At 38.1% G+C, this 19,977-nt stretch overlaps 1 protein-coding gene across 2 annotated transcripts; it reads right to left on the bottom strand.

The window, feature by feature from the left end:
- Positions 1 to 4,642: 4,642 nt before the first annotated feature.
- LOC112553236 lies at positions 4,643 to 19,114 on the bottom strand. Of its 2 annotated transcripts, none has more exons than XM_025220326.1 (10): positions 19,029 to 19,114; positions 18,206 to 18,441; positions 17,623 to 17,769; positions 17,291 to 17,470; positions 16,880 to 17,076; positions 8,666 to 8,832; positions 7,773 to 8,026; positions 6,783 to 7,044; positions 5,918 to 6,095; positions 4,643 to 5,503 (listed from the first exon to the last, which is right to left on the bottom strand). In XM_025220326.1, exons 2-9 carry the CDS (start codon positions 18,398 to 18,400, stop codon positions 5,935 to 5,937), a joined length of 1,563 nt encoding a protein of 520 aa, XP_025076111.1. In that variant the 5' UTR covers positions 18,401 to 18,441; positions 19,029 to 19,114; the 3' UTR covers positions 4,643 to 5,503; positions 5,918 to 5,934. The 2 variants fall into 2 exon arrangements, with proteins under 2 accessions (XP_025076111.1, XP_025076110.1); XM_025220325.1 differs by lacking the exon at positions 19,029 to 19,114 and adding an exon at positions 18,889 to 19,028.
- Between the last annotated feature and the right edge of the window lie 863 nt (positions 19,115 to 19,977).

Genomic DNA, 19,977 nt, shown 5'->3' with positions numbered 1-19,977 from the left:
AGTGTGTCTGTGAGAGAGCGAGTTCCACAACGCCCGAAAGATAAGAAAATGCTAACCGCTTGTTAGTACAAGTATTGGTACATATAAAGGACAAGCATGTCCTACTGCATTTAGACCTGTTTTTGTGAACATGCCATGTTAGGTTTTTTTTCTGAAGGCAAGTGACCTCGTCTTCTGATCCTACTCTGTCCCCTATTAAGATACTGCAGATGTGATTACAAACTTTAATACATGTCTTTTCCAAATATGAGTACCAGCCCTAACAGTGACCATTGATTTCCACTCGCAATTGTATGAATACAAATCATGCAAATGATTGAGATACAGATTTAGTGACTGAGACAAAGGTAGATGGCGTTTAGGTGTGTTTGTGTGCGTGAAGAGTAGCAACGAATAAGTGTGTGAGTTTGAATTTATAAAGAGTATGTGTGTTTGTGTGGCGAGGGTTTGTACCACAAATTCCAGCTGTATAAACACACCACCTCGCTGTATCCACATGCTTGGGGGCAATGACAAGATGAGGTTTATTGTCTTCCACCAGACATCTGGCAACCGACATAATAACAGCCATGAATGTGTCAGAGACCTACACCAAGTACTACAGGACTGAACACGTGCGAGGGCGAAAGGGTGTGAATGATGGACGTTTCCGGAATGCGTGTCAGTTAGATGTTTAAAACAAAAACAAAGAGAGGTGTGATTGGAGAGAGAGTAAAGGGTGAGAGGAGGTAAGGTGAGCAGACGTTTCAGGGGGGCGAAAGCGGGATGAGTGCCGATGATGGGGTCGTCACTGACAAAGAACGCCGAAAAAGGAGGAGGTGGTGGTGGTGGTGGTGGTGGTGGGCAGGGCCACCGAGAGCCAGCCCGGGCCCCGGGACAGACGACCTCTCCGGGCCCTTGTACTTGTAATCGTAAATTATTTTCCCAGTATATAATGTATGTTTACAATTCGAATCTCAGTATCTACACTTCATTCAGTAACGAAATATAGACTGCAAACATTAAGACAAGTGCACTAGGATCTACATCACTACTTGAACACAAAGTTGTTTACATGCGAGTGGTTAGTAAATGAGGAAAAATGATGTTAAAGGATCAGACCTGTAGCACCCCGCTCCACAGACCCCCCCCCCCCCCCCTTAGTAAGGACTGTTACGTCAGCAGCGATGTCAAAACCTCGACAGATTAGAACAACGGGTAGAGGTATCACATCGCCTTTTGTTGTAAGTGCTGCGCTTTTGTACTAAGCTCACTGACGTGCAAGGAAATGTTCTCCATGTAAGTGATTTATACTTCTACATGTAAAGAGAAATAGAACCGAAGAAGTAAATGCCTAAACAAGTCTTCATCGAGTGTCGTTAATAACCTCATTAAAAAAGTGTTTGCTGCGACTTACAGGCTGCAGCGCCAGGGGCGGGCCCCCACCATGTCGGTTCACAGAGTGGCCACACATCAGTAACATACCTGATCTCCACTGTTAATTCCGATTTGCTTGCAGGGCCCGCCCCCTCCTCCACCCCACCCTTCCCCGTAGTGGCACCTGTAACCAGCAATCTCATGGCACGAACGTTCTTCAGGGCGGTTGACACGCGATAAAATCTTCAGTGTCCAGCGGCCGTCACCTCTTGGCTTGTCCAGCGAGAATATGATAACCGCTGACTACACTTCTCACGACAGGCCCCAGTACCCCGAAATTGTATTCTACAGACTTGAAACTCAACTTCTGCATGTGTAATGCTTGGGTGTTCTGTCCTTAGACCTTTCTTTAAAAGAAAAAGAAAAGGAGAAGAAGAAAAAAAATCCACCGACCAAGGCCGGGCCCCCTTGACAGCCGCGGGCCCGGGTACACCAGACCCCCCTGTCCCCCCCCCCCCCTCTCGTCAGGCCTGGAGCAAAGGAAAGGATGATGAATTAAAAGGGGGGGGGGTTGGAACGGAAATACCTGAAGACCCATGCCCCCCTCCCCGACAACGTAAACACATGGACAGATATCACGTGTACTTATCTGACGTGCCCGAGACAAAACAAGAACCCCTGTCTTAGTACAGTACATCATGATAATAATCACATTAGTCACAATTTAAACAGGTTCCGGTTACAGGCATATCTATGGTCGATCCGTATATTTCATTGGCTCTGTAAGCACCGTTTACAACAATTGTAGCTGATATAGTACGAGTTCCGGGTTTACCAGTGGACTTTCTTTATGACCCACGATAAACTGCCAGTGACCTCCGAGACATATGTAGAAGTCTTTTCGCAATCTCAACCATATTATATGTGACTCCAGTAAACACGGTTTCGTGTGTCATAGTTCTCGCCTGCTGATGCCCCTATTATAACAATAATAGCAGCAGCAACAACAACAACAACAACGGCGGCCACGGACAAGCTGCGCAAGGACACGACTCCCGTCATCTACATCTGCGCCACCATGTGGTGTAGCAATATGAATCGTTGAGCAGCGGACTAGCAGACACGGGTTGGTGAACAGTTGTTAGAACTTCCCTCCTGAACGGTCGTTTTTCAGGTCTTCCAGGCTCAGCATCTTCTTCGACACCACTACTTGAATTGTTGACGAGGGCAACGTGACGCACAATGGCGGACGCTTCCTGTCTGCGGCCACGTGAGTGACGTGACACCAACCAGCGGGACGACTTGGGGATAAACCTACATTTGAAAAGCGCACCAATGACACAAGCCTATGTTGTATTAAATAATAATTTGGTTAAAGACGTGTCGGAGACTTTGGTGTTTTATCGGCGGTTTTCATTACAAATCTTTTGCTTAAAAACAAGAATAGATTATAGGTGGCGATTATCAAGGTCTTGAAAAAATTATTTTAGTTTACCTACATGAAGATCGGAATGCATATAAGGTTGTAAGCTGAGAAAGCTAGCTGCAGGTGGTTCCATTTCCGAATGAAGTATGCCATTAAGACGATGATGTAAAGGTCTGTTGTCCCGACGATGTCGACAACTATGCCAGCGAAAGTGCGGTGCTGAGGCCCTACGAGTTCCATGCCTAGAGTGAACAATGCTCACTCTCATTTATTTCATTATGACATAATCTTTTTACGCTAAGCACATTTTATAAAATTAGATACATTGCTGAATCTCATGACTAACTTTTGTTATCGCACCATCATACAAATATTATTACATTACCTTTGTTATTGTGTTGTTATGAACTATTATTTTATTCATTAACCTTGTCATCGTGCTATTACAATAAAAATGTTATTTTAAGCCTGTTGTTACTTGTTTTAAAACGCTTGACTTTGGGGAAAATTGTGTCTAAAAAGTTAGGGTCATTATATTACAAAACATACCTAAAACGCAAACATAGTCAGTAATATAAGATTTGTAAAGACAAAAAAATAAACACAAATTTGTAAAAGTATTTTCATTTACTTGAAAATAAATTTATTTACTCGACGTTGAAGTTCTAATGAAATGATAATTGTTAGATACTGTTACATTTTAATGTGATTTTATTCAAATATTAAAATGTAAATCTGTTTTATCCAGGCTGAGTGTCAGCGTTATGGAGGCCGCCATTGTAGCATTCACACCTTAAAATGTTAATCATTAACTCAGAAATATATTTTTCTTGCTTTATAAATTTAAGGTACATGGGTTAAAAATGTTTTTTAATACATATGTACATAAAACACACACACAAGCATGGAAGGTATTTACAGTGAAATAGATGGCTTGATGTGCTGCATTTGCTGATAGTGTTCACACCCATTTGTTTCTTGGTGCTGCATTAGGAAACAGCATCAAGTTAATCAGCGGTAAATCCGCAAAAAAATCGTATTTAAATTTTTTTTTATTTAAATATAATTTCAAATTAGATGATCTAATAAAACTTGAAATTGTATAAATATAAATAAATTTAAGCCGCAGACCACTTAAACAGTTTGGACCCCATGCAATCACCGCGGCTTGATGGCCCTTACACTGTACCTGCCACAAAGGCTGTCAAATACTTTGCCATTCCGAAAAATGAGATTAAAAAACTGAAGAACCGCGAGTGTGATTGGCAACGGTTCATTATCTGATGAAATTTTCATTAATTTTCTTTGGTACAAATGCTTTCTACTTATTATTGTTTGTTGTTCTAGAGCGCTTATGCAAATAAGCTACTGGGGTACTCTCCCAACATTTTTTTAACATGAAGAATAAATGCTTTTGCTGGGCAGAATTAACTAAGGAAGCAGCACACAAGAGCATGGTTGAAGGCGGGAACCACACAGTCACCTCAACTTGATAGACTTCCCCCGTTATTGCCAAGGCTCTCTTTTTCGTTTTTGCTTTTTTGCAAGCCGGCCAATTCACACTCGCCCTACTCATGTCTCGCGGTCCTGCTTTCAATCACATGTCGCGACACACGTGTCAAATTCCTATGTGGGCAGCTTCTGATTTTGTTTTTCAGTGTCTTGGAAAATACTTAAAAGAAATGTTTGTAACTTAATTGGCGGGCACAATTTTCAGAAGTTTCACAGCAGGAATGCTTAAGTCAAGTTTGAGTATACTGATCCTTTTCTGAGATCATTGGAGATTTTCTAAAATAACAGTAGCATAAAAAATATCTACACAAATAAGAACTGCAATACAAACATAACAGCACAAATGTAAAGAATTGTATAAATACAGTTTAATGGTATAATTGTACAGTACAATAAATTCAAAATTATTTATTTCTGTATTATACAGCTACCCTGTCATAGGTGTTTTGAGGTTGTGTCAAAAAGTGAGAGGGAGTGAGGACGGAGGGACTAACACTGATCAGCAAGGTAAAATACAGAAAGACGGTTGGTTTGTGCTTTGTTGCTTTAAGGATATAAATTGTATATAGAGAGTATTATGCAGTATGCATTATAATATTGTTTGGTTTGTTTTTCAATACCAATGCAATATCAGTGTGCACGTTTTAAGAAAATTTAAAAGACACACAATGTAAAACAGAAGAATTTTTTTCTAGATGATATTGCAAGTCAAAACAGTGCCATTGCATTTGATACTCATAGAATTGGTTTGTGAAAAGAGTTATAGCATTTCACGCTGTTAAAGCTCTCTGAAAACTGTACTTGCATTTGTAGGTGTTGCTATGATGAACTGTTAAAAAAAACTACATCATGAATTAAAAGCATTTTTTTCCCCTCTAGCATGAAAATGCAAAAATCCAAAAAATCTGATTTTCTGCTGATCTTTACCCCAAATGTTCCCTTAATTATTACAGATGATATATACTAGCTGGTAGTGATGCACATCAGAAATGTTTACAAGAGGCCCAGTAGTCAGCCATCAAATTTCACAGCAAGTGTCAGACAGTAATCAAGGAACTAAAGGCGCAGCTTACAACTAAAGTGAGTTTCACAAGAAGCATTGCTGGATCAAATATTATGACACAGTTTAAGCAGTGATACTAATGAAATGGAAGGCTCATGGAACCCTAACTGTAATGTTTTCCTGGTATTTGTTTTTTCAGTGGTCTTCTGCAACATATAAATCATAAAAGTTAAATATTTGTTGTAAGCTTACTACATATCACAGAAAAGTAATATTTTGTGCGTAATATTTTAAGTTTAGTAATTTTTCTCCCTCTCTTCACCAGGTTCAGAAATCTCACAAAAGACATAAACACAACATGTTCTCTATCTCTCTTTCAAGCACAAACACATATGCAGAGAAAATAACACACAGAAAAATGCAATTGCACACACATTCATTTTTGAATGCTGACCAACTCCCCTGTCCCTCCCCCACACACACCTATGCATAGGCATGCACTATCACTGATTCACTCTCAATCACATGCATGTGCATGCACATTCTCTCTCTTTGTAAACTCTACTGCACAACATTTAATTGAAAAAAACACTGAAAACAGTTGGTTAACAGAAACATACATTGTCACATGGGATTCTCACGTGTAGTGAAAATAAGCTGTCAAATAGGCATCTCCATCAGAGACAAGCCTAATCCAGTGAGCACTAAAGCCACTTGGAAATACCAAATTGTAGTAGCTAACAGAATTTGATAGAATAATCTGAGTGTAATTCAGCCATGGCTCATGCGTCGGACCTCCTGCAGACCAAAGAGAACAGAAGATCTGGTGCTGCTAACTTCAAAGACACATTGGCATGTACATTTTAAAGCATGGGGTTTAAGTATTACAAAATCCTAATCCACATAATCTCAGCAAAGCTGATGGGTCTATAACATTTAACTGAAACATGGATAAGTTTATGTCATCAAGGCTGCAACCAACGGGAGAGCTGTGACCATATTTTAGTATGTTAATTATGTTCTAACATGATGTTGCAGATTTGATCTTTTTCAGTGTGCAGATGAGAATGTCAATAATTGAAGCCTTGTATTACAGAAACAGAAGGTCCATGGTTTGTGTGTGAGAGAGGCTGTTCAGGTGTGTAGGGGTGTTCAAGGGGTGAGTTATGGCAATGGTTCATGTTAAACTATTTTGTAGAGTGTGTCAATGATAAATGTTATACAGTAAATAAGGTTGGAGCACTCATTTCTCATTTTTTTTTTAAATGCCTGACAGCAAAAAGCATGAATTTCTCTCACAAGACAGTAGTATAGTTGTATTTTAACATGTAAAAGCTAAGAACATACCCAATGAAACTTAACCGATATAAAATTTCAGTATAAGTAGATATGACAAACGAAAACAATTGAAAGATGACAGTGACCTGGACTTTGATTGTAATACTATACATGCATGACGACTTTCACTAAGCATAAAAAACTCACCTGCTGAGCCAGTCACATCCACCTGAACAGTAATTTTTATTGCCTCGGTCAAAGGCCCATTGGCATATAAATGCAGGACTTTCTGGTCAAAGCCAGTCATCAGATATGGATCAGAAGTTACATTTGCCTTTACATTTGTTCTGCGCCAGACACCACCCCAGCCTTGTGGCTTGCCAAAGCCCCACAGGTCATCAGTCTTACCAAACCAAAGGCCTGACTGAGACTGGCCAGTCACCACATTGTTGCCAAAGATGGAAGAAACCTTTAGAACAGGCAAGAGTACAAACAAAATTGGTAAGTTTGCTCAGGGGGAAAGAATTTCTTATCTTGTGGTAATTTTAGACTATGGGAGAAAGAGTGATGAGATGGAAGGTACCCAGAGAACAACCCTGTGAACATCCAGAAAGAAGTCATGGCAAAGAGATGTACATATGCCATGAGGCAAGACCTGAACCCAAGACCTTACAATTCTCACTGCAGTGGTGAAAAGCGAGAGCCTAATAACAATGTTCTGATTCTCTTACCCACTATGAGTCTAAACTCAAGAGGCATCTCTTCAGAACAGCAACTTCACTCCAATCCTTTCCAGACCTTAAGCATGCATAACGTGTGTGTGTATTTTTTGGTGCACAAGTAGGTGTGTCTGTTATAAAAGTATGTATGTCAGTTACATGTGAATATCGGTGCTTGGCTGTTTGCTATCCTGTTTACTTTAGTACATCCTTTCTGTAAAGAGCTCTGATCATATTATTGGAAAAGTGCTTTACAAATGTTCATGATTATTATTATTGTTAGGCTAAACTGTACTAAACGAACAGCACAACATGGTTAATGGGAATAAATTGTATCTAGCGATATTTATTTCTACATTTTTGGGAAAGGTAGGTATCAACATGTAAACTGTTATCATTGTTAGTACATTTAAAGCCACTAATAGTTGCCTTTGTTTTTCTTAAACATGTATACTTGATTGATTGCCATTTTTATTACTTGGTTTCCAGCCAAAACAAGAAAGCCCCTATAGGAGGCGTAGTCTGGGATCACACGAATGTGCTGGGAGATGGGACGCAACCCCCAGGTACTGCCTCCCCAGCCTAAGGGAGAGAGCTCATAGAACAATCCGTGCATGTCCATCAGATATCTCTCAGTCTCCACTTCTCGAATGCGAGGCCACTCTGTCTGCCACAGATGGTCAAAAGCGTGGCTTCCTTTAGGCAGACGATAGGTCTGCCAAAAGCCATTTTCTGAAACAGAGTGTCCCAGCCTCATCAATTCTGCCTATAATCACTGTAAATTAAATTGCATGTACTTATTTGCTGTTTCCTAATGCAGCACCAAGAAACAAATGGGTGTGAACACTATCAGCAAATGCAGCACATCAAGCCATCTATTTCACTGTAAATACCTTCCATGCTTGTGTGTGTGTTTTATGTACATATGTATTAAAAAACATTTTTAACCCATGTACCTTAAATTTATAAAGCAAGAAAAATATATTTCTGAGTTAAATATCTTAATAGTGCAGATATTGGACCTCCTTTATGAGTTCTTTACTTTTTCCCGTAACTTTTACTGATACATGTATACAATTGTGCTTTACTGATCTGTTTAAAAAAAAAATTTAATTCCCGACTAAGTCCTACAACAACGTAGTACATATTCATATTCATGCATGCTCACATGTACACCAACCCTACACCAGCCCTCTAGCACATCTTCCTCACACCCTACTTTTGAAAGCTGCTGAAATTTAATGCTTATCTCCCATTGAGAAATGTTGACAAAACATGTGATGCAAAAAATCATCATCAGTCCTCCCATACTTTTTATTCCCTATCCTCCATTTTCGGAAAAAAAACCACATCAGAAAACATTCTACTTACTAGGGTCAAAAACCTTCATAATTACTGAAAGGGCATCCCAGCCTACTGCATAGATGACTGATCCTAAATTGTGGCGACCAGTCACCTCGACGAATGCAGTGTCGGCAAGAATAGTCCAGTTTTCTCCTGGTCCTTTCCATTCAGCCAATCGTCCTCCACGCTGTGTTCTAAGATTAAGGGCAGTGTAAAAGAGTTAGTTTCATTAATTGCTCATTGGAAGAAGATTTTTCTGATAAAAGATAGTCATGTAATAAGAGATGATGATCCCACTTCTCTGACAGCTATAGTAAATTTGACTTTCTTCTTGATTAACACAACAGTACAATATGTGAAGAAATGCTTCACTATCAACAGTAATTTCTTTGATAAATATATTCACAATTTAGTAATAAATATTCACACAAGTCTCCTTACTCTTGAATGATTGTAGATGACTGAGCATTCCTGTCTGGGTATAGATTTCATACACATGGGACTTTAGTATGAATGAGTGTTTAAACATGTGTTAAAGAATAATTCAATTATCAAATGTGAATCTTTGTTCAAAGGTACAGGTGACCAGCATGCTTTAGAGCAGGGGTGGGCAATTAATTTTCCCAAGGGGCTGCATGAGAAATTGGGATGGTTTTAGAGGGCCGGACCAATATAGTTAACTCAGTTTTACCCAATACTGTATATATAGTATATATATATACTGGCGGGCGGGATAGCGGGCGGGCCGATCAGAGACAGGAGGCGGGCCGGATCCGGCCCGCGGGCCGGCCTTTGCCCAGGTCTGCTTTAGAGAATAATCAAACCAATAAGATAAATCTTCATGCAAATGAGTGTCTGGCCATGAACCGGAGAACAGACAACCCCAACAGAGCCTTGCCCTTTGAGTAGAAGCTTTTCTCTTGAGATGCATGAATTTTCATTACTTTAAAAAGAAAATTGTAAGAAAAAAATCTATATGAGGTATAACTGTAGTTTTCACATAGATAAATTGTTATAGAATTATCTTACCTGAATTTGCTTCAAGTTTATCTTTGCAACAGTTAGATATCCAATAAGTTAAGTAAATTGGATCAAAAAAACAATTAAGTTGTCATGAAGTAGTCTACCACACTCAAATGTGGCTCTATCACTAGAAATCTTGGCAAACATACAGTTTATATACAAAAAACACATAATTTGAATGTGACAGTATAATAAGAAAAAGCATATTGAAATAATGTTTAAGTGCTTTCTGCACAGAGAATTGATTTGACACAATTATCTCTTACTCGCCATTTTGAAACGAAAAATACCAGGTCTAGATAATTAAAAATTCTCAGCCCCAAACAACTAATCAATGTTAAGAAAGGTAACTTTAGATTCTTAGAGGATTACTGCACCTATGTACCTGTAGCGGACAGGTGTGTAAGGGGGTGGAAGGTGGAAAAGTTGACACGCATGTATGTCCTGTTTTTTGTGGAAAAGCGCTGGCCACGAATTTCAGAGTATTCCTCGTACAGCTCGGGCTGTGCTCACACCTGGTCTGGTGTGAACGGGGTGGGTATTTAAGCCCGACCGTAGCGGCCAGTGAGCAGCGAGCATCGAGCTAACAAGAGGCTATATCGCTCCGGCGGCTGCTATTTTTACCTGTGTGATTCTTAGTGAATTTACTTCACCGACTGGCTGCTGCTGTTTTGGGATTAAACCTCAGTCAACTGCTGCTGTGGTTTAGCAAGCTCCCGTAAGTTTGCTGGAGTTTCCACATCGTTTCCACATCGTTTCCGCTGCTGTGTGCGGGGGAATAATCGCCGTGCTGACGAAGAGGGTGCTGTGGAAAGCACTACCAGGGCCGGCGACCAGCTGGAACGTATCCCAACCGAGCCTCAGAGGGTGGGCTCCACCCTCGTACCTTTCAGCAATGACAACCCGCCGACTACGGGGAGGGCCGTCGCTGTCCGTGCCGTCCGTGGAGTGTCAAAGACACCGCCGAATGTTCTGCGGGTGTCGATATATCGAAAAGTAAGACTTTTCCTTTTTCTATTAGTTACACTATAGAGGGGAGGCCGAAGGTTGCGTACCCCCCCCCTCCCCACCTGCTGTCGTTAGAGAGAGTAAGACTGTTGATTTGAACTTTTTAAGACGTTTATGCGGCATTGTTGAAAATTGAAGAGCACGTGGACTTTTCGTATAGCTGGCGACTTGAAAAGCTCTCTGAGAGACTGGTAGTTACACATGTATAGTCATTGACATGCTTTAATAGCTGTAGTGGAGTAAGAAGACCAGCCTGCGTGCGGTCACTGGTATTTACATATAATAACATTTGGTGTGCTGTGGTAATTTAGATATTGTCGTGTACGAGTGGAAGAGTAGAGTTTAAGCTGTCTTATTTGGAAGTTTACTGTATTTGTCATTCTTTCCTCTGAAGTTTTCGTGTGTAATAATTATTTTTGGATGTCCCAAACTGGAGTGATCTCGATCGTGTTTTGGTTTTTATTTATGAAAGAATGCGCAATATTCGAATGCGGTTCGTGACAGTCCCTTATACAAATATACTTCTAGAAAAATATTAAAAACTAAACATCCTTTGTCAAACTGTGTTATATGAAGTGGCTTCAGCTCTTCCCCCAGCAGCAAAGGAATATTGGCTACAGGTGGGGGACATGTCTTGAGTATCCGGGGGCCATGTGGCAAAATGGCGTCCGACCCATAGCGAAAGTGAAACCGGGCCGTAACAACGGGGTCATGTCGGTTTTACCTGTGAAACAAGCGTGGGACGCTTCTCTCCCCCTTGTGACCGCTAGTCAACCCTGATGGCTCATGGGTACGTCCCATCTTTTTTTTTTATATATCCCACTATTTATATCTTCAGATTATTGGTATTTTTAGGGATTTCGGCATATCCTGATTTACATATTTCTAAATCAAGACATGCCAAAATTCCTAAAAAAATACCAATATCAAATGGATTAATAATTTGTGTATTTTGCAATAATTATATATATATAAACAAGCAGCAAAAGAGTGCACAAAAGTGCAAAATGTTATAAAAAAACAAACAAACATGATTTGTTATTTATTGGCGTTTATTGAGGTAAAATAAGGATAAAAAGCAAACTAAAAAAATTTTTTTAATATAAAATTTTTTTTTAAAGCATTGTCTCATTTGTATACATAAACAATTTATCATTTATCAAGGTAAAAAATATTATCACAAATAAGGATAAAAAGCAAACTAATAAAAAATAATGTTAAAAATATACAATTTTTTTAAAGCATTGTCTCATTTGTATACATAAACAATTTATCATTTATCAAGGTAAAAATGTTATCATAAATAAGGATAAAAAGCAAACTGATAAAAAAAAAATAATTTTAAAAATATATAAAATTTTTTTTAAAGCATTGTCTGTTTGCATACATAAAAGATGTTTCCTCTTGATATATTAATGCAACATTCGTTATTTAATTATAAGTTGTAGAACGATGCAAAACCATGTATCCATTGACAAAACAATTAAAATTAAATTGCAGTTTCCTTAACACTAATTACATTTTCCCAAAGAAAGGTTCAAAGATCTATGACAATATATCAAATGATAAGTATGAACTGAATTGCTGTCAAAAAAGAGTGATGCTTTAATAGACATTTCTAAAAATAAATCAAAGTCATGAAATTAACTATAAAAGGTTCTAGGTTGGATTGCAGCTTATGGTATTAACTACAATCTTTTAAAACAGATTAAAATTTTAAATTGCACCTTTATCACTAAGAAAAGGAAACCATCAAACACATGTTTGAAACACAATTATGTTCAAGAATTTAGAAGGTATTAGAAAAGAACTGTAAACATATAAATGATTCTGAATTTACCACAACACATCTCTTATTGGATCGGGTGAAAATATCCTCATTGATAAATTAATGGGTTAGAGTAAATAATAATCACAGCACAGTTTTATATAATTATATAAATCCAGATTTAGTATATGCAGGTTTATGTACAAGAATTTTACAACTGTAGGTAGAAAGTTGCACAGCTTTACTTGTCCTCCACCCCAGAACAATTAACTGACGTATAGGCTGTGCTCAACCCTTTCCCTTCTGCCATTCTCTTGATCCCTAGCACCAGCTAACCAAGTTGATGCATGCAAGTCAGCATCCGTAGCTTCAGGATAACTTTTTCTTGCAGCATCTAAAAATAGAACAAATATAAGAATATGAGGTCTGCATAAAAAAGTAATCACTTAATTGTAGGTTACTGACCCTAAAATCCAGAATATAATGTGAAACAAAAAGAGGTACAAGCAAATTATACTGATATGTAAAGTGGCATAAAAATTTAAAGCGTTATAAACAGAAAGGAACTACAAGTGGAACTGCATTTGAATTTCAGTTAGAATTTCTATAGGCAGAAAAACTCTGGAAATTCTAATTTCAAAAACAATCCCAATACATGGGAACTGTAAAGATGTCTATAAACTGTCATTTTAATTCCTTTCTACACAGTGTTAACCAGCTGATTAAAGGACTACAGTCACTAGAAATTGCGTAAACATGTGTCCATATTTTATTTTGGCAATGTAATTCAATCACAATAAAATGAGGGTAGGGACAGTTCTCCAGGCCTGATTTATCTTCCTGTCATGTTTTTTTTTTTATGACTCATGAAAATTCTTGTCTGCACCTAGCAGAGTCAAAGGTTAAGGTTCATAACTAAAAGATAAAGAAACAATCCAAACAGTCCTATTTTATGACAGGCATGTATTAATGTACCGTATACACACACACACAGAGTCAAATATTTAAATCCTTACCCTGAACTGTTTGTAAAATGAAGGGGTGGTTCTTGAGTCCCATTGAAGTTGTAAGATCAGGCCAACTCAGTTGAAAATAGCACAGATAGAATGCCCCTCACTACATGCTTTAATGTGAAGCCCGACGCATCACCGAATGGCATTCCTGAAAACAGACAAAAATAAATACACATCATTTAAAAAAAAATTGCAGTGGGCAACATTATAATACCTGTTATGACAACTAGTATTTAAAGACACCCCCCCCAAAAAAAAAGACAGCAACAATTCAGGAAGTTTCATACAACCAAGCAAAAGTGGGTACAGAAAATTTACTATCTGCTCTAATCAATGCCACCATAACAATGCCTTTATTACTTTTTAGTACTGCAAACATGTCATTAGTTTTATACAATGAATGGTATGGTATGGAAACCTTTAAAGGGAATCAGATAAAAAAGATTTGACTCCTCCTACTAACAAATCAGAATAAAGCACATACCAAGCATGTCCTTTTTTATGGGTCTGTCTTCATATCTCCCTCAAGACTCTCTACATCTTCTGCTGATTGTTAAGCGAGACTGGAACCCCTCTGGCAGATTTCCCGTGTCATTTTGCCTTTCCTGTTCTTGTTCCTCCATCCATGTAAACATCCTTTTAAGGTTGTTTGTATCATTCTTCATCTCTTCCAGAAGAGACAGTTGTTGCATCCCAACTTTCTCTAGTTTAGTTCTAACCTAAGAACACAATAGCAGAAAACATGTAAAATAATGATCTTTTCTAGCTTTGCTATAGTTCACAATGCCTGGAAAATACCATTAATTTTGGTTAATCTTTACCATTTGTCATATCTATCTGATATGTGATCCATATTTGTTTCAAATTTTTTCACTATGGCAAAAGGCTGGGATTTTCCGCTTCCAGTTTAACTCATAAAAGCACTGTTCATAACTCTTGGCCAAGGGTAAGAAGAAAAAAAAGCTAAAATGATTATAAACAAAATGGCTTTAAATTACCTTCCAAGGGGTTATGGGTCTTTATGCTGGCAGGCTGAAAACCAGACAATGGAATCGGAAGGCGCTGGGGTGTGAAGGCAAAGGTGAAACAGTCCTTTTTTGAAAGCTGCTACTTGGGACACCCTTGAGATGGTGCCAACCACTAGTGGCAAAGAGTATGGCAATGGTGGTGGACATTGCTGCATAACTGAATGGTCAGCATATAGTGATTCCTCGGCATCCTTCTCTCCTTCGCTGTTAGCTGTGCATCCCTGTGTCAAATGAATACATTTGCATAAACTTTTTTCAGCTTAGTACATTTAAAACTGTCAGCTGCTGATAGGTTGTTAAAATTTTTTTAAAGAACATTTTATTGTTATTGTACAAAACTTGTTTATCACTGTATGCTATTTTACCAGAAAGAGGACACAGCCTTGTGTCCCTACATGATGTCCACCAAAAAAAATTCCCTAAAATTAAGCAGAGGAAATGAAAACAGACCGAAATCTAATCGGAGTTATCCGTATCCTTTTTGGTTGAGTGGGAGCATTTTGTCATCACTCTCCACCTCCGACATTTTTTGTCCCTTGCAGATTCAGCTAGATTCTTGGTAGTTACCTGCATGGAAATAAATATAGAAGGCAAATAAGATTTCACAAATCAAGATCAAAAGTATAATAATAACACACTCTTATAGTGCAGCATCACAACAAAAGCTACACTATCTGTGGTGTAATGACTGTGTTCAAACAGTTCAGGTATTATCTTTTTCTCCTTCCTTAAATCTGCAGCACACAATAACATAGAAGTCATTTTGACCATTAATGGTCACATGCTTCATAAATTTTCTTTCTGCACAAGGATTATGAATATTATGAATCAAAAAGTAAATTGCACTTACTTAATGACTTGTGCAGAGAACTGGAAGCATAGGACATGAGGAATCAGCTTTATAGCTCTAATTAATGAAGCTTGCATCTGGTTCAATAGATTGTAGTGGGAAGTTGCACACCCTGTGACCACTTTCATCTTAAAATGCCAGCAGCCAGCTATCTAGAATAACAGTAAAATAAATTATTTGACCATTATGCAGTTATTATGATTTGTTGTTGAAAAAGACCATTAAAGTTGTCTGAAATGATACTTCCAGTCACAATCAGTTGTCAATGGCTATCTATATAAGTTTTTTTTTGGTTCACCACTGGAACACAATCCTTATGCTGCTCTTTGACAAATATTCTTAATTAGCTGCTGCAGTGGAAAGTTTGGGTGTTTGAAAAAAGTCGTTTAAGCTAGCCTAAAAAAATATAAAATTGAGAGGCAGAGTTAAGAGTCCAAAGGACCAAATCTGTCAACATTATCAGCAATATGTGACAAAGCAAGTACATTTTACACCAAAAATCCTTTACCATACAAAACACTGCTTCTTGAACAAATAAACATGAAAGGTTATGAGCCTAATAATCAGCATAGTTCACACACAGCCCAGGACTTGCAAGACAAAAAAAAAAACAAACCCACAATAAATAAGAGAAAAAAATAATTATACTGCCCGAAGAAACCTGGCATTTAACGCTATCGTACCAGTAAACAGACGGAACTGTCGAAGCTCTGTTACGTTCCACTTTCGTAATCGCAATTTGAGGAAATTCTGACAGCTCCCAAATTCTCTCCATTGCTAACGGCTAAAGAATTATCAAATGCAAGCGTTCAGAACTGCTGAGCACGATTTCTACCTCTGTCTGGAAAACTTGTGCATTTATTGCGTTAATGTGTACTCTTAATCTTTTTTCTCTTAGAATGATATTTCTGCATTAAATTGGACATTTCTGTAGTTAAAATCTCAATAACTATGTTAATATAGAGTATAAAAATAATTACGTACTGTTATCGAAGCGTCGAACACATGTATCAGTATAGAAATTGACCGCTTGAGAAGCTTTTCTGTTGGGAAAAGTGTAGACTCACACATTTGAAAATGGCGGCTTTGCCTGCACGCATGTGGTCGTATGTAGCACGCCATGGCGAAGAGTCATTGCCATTGTTAGGGGTCACGACCCTATATGTGGGGTTGATCTCCCGCACTCTGTTTTCGCCTCGGCGAGCGTGGAGCTTGGCTTATGTGCGCATGCGCTGACAGCGGCATGCAAGACGAGTCAAGCATTGCGATAGATTGACCCCCTGTATCACAGTCGGATCAAGACAAACTTGGTGGACCCCTTGAGCTTATGGTTTCCGATGCTGCTAGGGTCCGTTTTGTTTTTGTAATGAATGTATGCAAAGCAGCTTCTATGAGTTAACATCTAGACATTCATTAATACCCCTAGTACCTAAAACACACTTAAAAACCCCATGCATGTGCAGATGGTCATAAATGCCCAGACATTCATGATTGTTACAGCCCTCATCTCCTCATATTCTTTCATTCTCACAAAAAGTACAGAAACATTACCCTAGGAAGTCAGCTTCTTCAAAGGTATTGCTGGTCACAAGCAAGCGACCATTTGATGTGTGAGCTGCTTTAAAATGAGGTTGTTCTCCCTTATTCGCTGGAATCCTCAAGGCAGTGACCAGATTAAACAGCTCCGTGCAGTTAAGCGATAGGACATCACACTCCCACAAGGGACCATCCATTCCCAGCATGTACACCTTTCACAAAAAAAAGAAGGCAGGCATAATTATGTGTCTGAAATATACACAAAATATCAATAAACATTGCCACACATTTTTACTTTCTTAATATGACTAATTGCTATCATTATCACAACTGTACCTTGCAAAAGTCTTGAAGCTATGAGCCATAAGTTCAAGCATTAGCATACCTACAAATATTAAGTCACATGATTGATTCTTAAAAAGTTACCAGTCTTTCGGGGTTGGTGAGATGTTCAGCTGTGGCAGCAACTCTCACATGCAGAAGGTCAGGAAATTCAAACAGGTTCCCTTCAGCATCAATGACCCAAGCACCAATTACAATCCTGCTTGTTTGCTTGTGCAGGAGTCGATTGGCGTATGTTGAGGTGTGGTTTGCTAGTTTGGTCATCTGCACAGTTCAACATTTTTTAGATATTAAAGACAAAGTTTATTAAAATCCTGAAACATAAATGATGATAGCAAAGCAAGTTTATAAACTAATATTTACCAAAGATATATAGATTCACAATGCATACCCACATCACTGAATATCATTCCCACCTGGAAGTTGGGATCAATCTTGTACAATCCTGTCCCACTGCCAGCATTGGTTACAGACAGGTAAGACACCATGTAAAGATTCTCATTCCAAGGCATCAATGCACCAATACCACACTCAGATCGTGCACCACCACTTTCTGCTGTCACCTATGTTTTAAAATTATAAACTTCACACTTTGATTTCAGCAGTGAATTCACTTAATGCAGGAGAGTCAGCACTAGGCCCTAAAAAAAGCTATCTGAAAAAATTACAAATGAAAAGACCAAGAAAACTGAACTGAGCAACCAACTACACATTAAAGAAATGAACCAACTAACAATGTATTTAATGCAAATGAAAATTGTATATATGTACATATATGTATGAACATAAATAAATGTTCTCATTCTTACATTAGCAATTCTAAAAAAATTCTCGTAAAATAAATCAAAGTAAAATACTTGTAAATTACAGTGATGAACTACTCCCATATATACATGCTAGATGTGTAGTCATGAAAAGAGAGCAAGAAAATATGACCTCTCTGAAATATTTTTATCAATGAATGCATAATGTCTGAACAGATTGACAGAAGTTACTTACAGCAAGTGAAGGTATGATTCCATTTATCTGAAAAGCCCCGGAGCTTGATGAACCGGGCGTTGGAATAATGGGTACAGTAGATTCATAATTTTCTTTTATTTTCAATTTAATAACTGGCTCTGGGCTGACTTTCTGACCAAATATGCCCTGAATCAGTATTGTGATGACCAGTACACTAAATGTGAATGTCATCATGGTTGACTTGAACTGGGCTGCTGACAGGAATGTCCTTTTTACTGAAAAAAAAAATTCTTTGATGACAGATACCATATACGGTTTTTATGTTAATGTTCAACAATGGTCAAGTACAGCTGGAGCTCATCTTTAAGCAATTTAAGCATGAAGAAACTTCATAAATATATTTCCCTTTTGTGGGCAAATTCTGGCTGATTAATACTCTTGTAGTTCTCTCCAAAAGTGTCATTGTATTACTTTATTGAGCATAATAAACACAGCAATCAACATCATCCTATAGAACATTTGCAAGTTATATAATAATATAGTAATATCACTGAAAGATAAAGGTAAATCTTTGAATAAAAGATTATCTTATTTATTAATAAAATAAAATTTAAAAATTAAATAAAAAGCTGTTTAGATTTATATTTTGCTGTATTTCAGTAAAAAAAAAATAGTTTATCAAGAAGAAAATGTGAATGACAAGAAATCAAAAACGGTTGTACCTAAAAGATCTCTTTGACCAAGACAGCTAAAAACTAACATCTAATCAATCCTGAAATAAATTTTTCAGTACGTAGTTCTATTTTCTTTGCAGATTTAAGTTGTTTCATACAGGGACTGACAAAGTCAGCGCAATAGTTACCGGCTAAGAATAACGGTCACCCAGTGAGATCCATGCTGGCTGACATCGACCAATAGCGCTTTCTCGGGTTACTAAAAATAGATTGTGACGTCACGCAGCAGAGCATCATGGGATTGCTGGGTTTGGAAAAAAACTCTTTGCGGCCTGTTTGTTAAAAAGTTTAGGATCCAGACAGTTAGTTGGTGGGGTACATGAAATTCTGAAACTATAGACTCTCTACTAACAAGCGAGGTTGCGCAGTGTTAATAGCAGAACAGATATCAGGAAAGAGAAGAACCCTGACAAGAACAATACGTTTCTCCAGATGTTTGTACAGAGTATTTAGTATAAACAGCTTAGCATCATCTACAGCTTTATATAGCAAACTGCAATGGGTCAAGATATTTATCAACGGCAGCCATAACCTCGATCGATCGTTCCTTATATTTTTTCCCCATGTGTTTAGGTTACGTGAGCCATTAAGTGGTTTGGGGGACAGGAACAACGTGAGAAAGTTTCTAAATATCAGGAATATGGCCAGAATCTACACATGTAGGTGTAAAACTCCTCTAATTTTTTCTGCACAATAATGAAGGATGCGTCCACAGATCACACGACCGGGAGCCCTGTTAACGTGTTTTACACTCCTCTGTGACAAAGACTGGGCAATCATTAACTTGTGCCCAAGGACCACTGACTGTCTCAGTATGGTAGCATATTGTGAGAAAAGCCATGCTTCTCAAAGCGGACATAAAAATTAAGCACTTTGAGATTTGAGAAAATCATTATCATCAACGCCTAGAAGTTCTAAAGCTTTTTCAAGAGAGTTTGCCATATGATTAACAGAGGACATTGTCTTAAAACCATGCCATGCAGTCATGAGGGCTGAGGTAACCTGCTGAACAGCAACGCAACTTGAATTTGTGCTTATATGTTAAATGTTGGACAAAAGTTATTAAGATAACAGGGA

Source organism: Pomacea canaliculata, linkage group LG12, assembly GCF_003073045.1.
Source record: "Pomacea canaliculata isolate SZHN2017 linkage group LG12, ASM307304v1, whole genome shotgun sequence".
Classification (NCBI taxonomy): Eukaryota; Metazoa; Mollusca; class Gastropoda; order Architaenioglossa; family Ampullariidae; genus Pomacea; species Pomacea canaliculata.
Note: the sequence above shows the minus strand (reverse complement) of the source record. Positions and strands in the feature narration are given on the sequence as shown.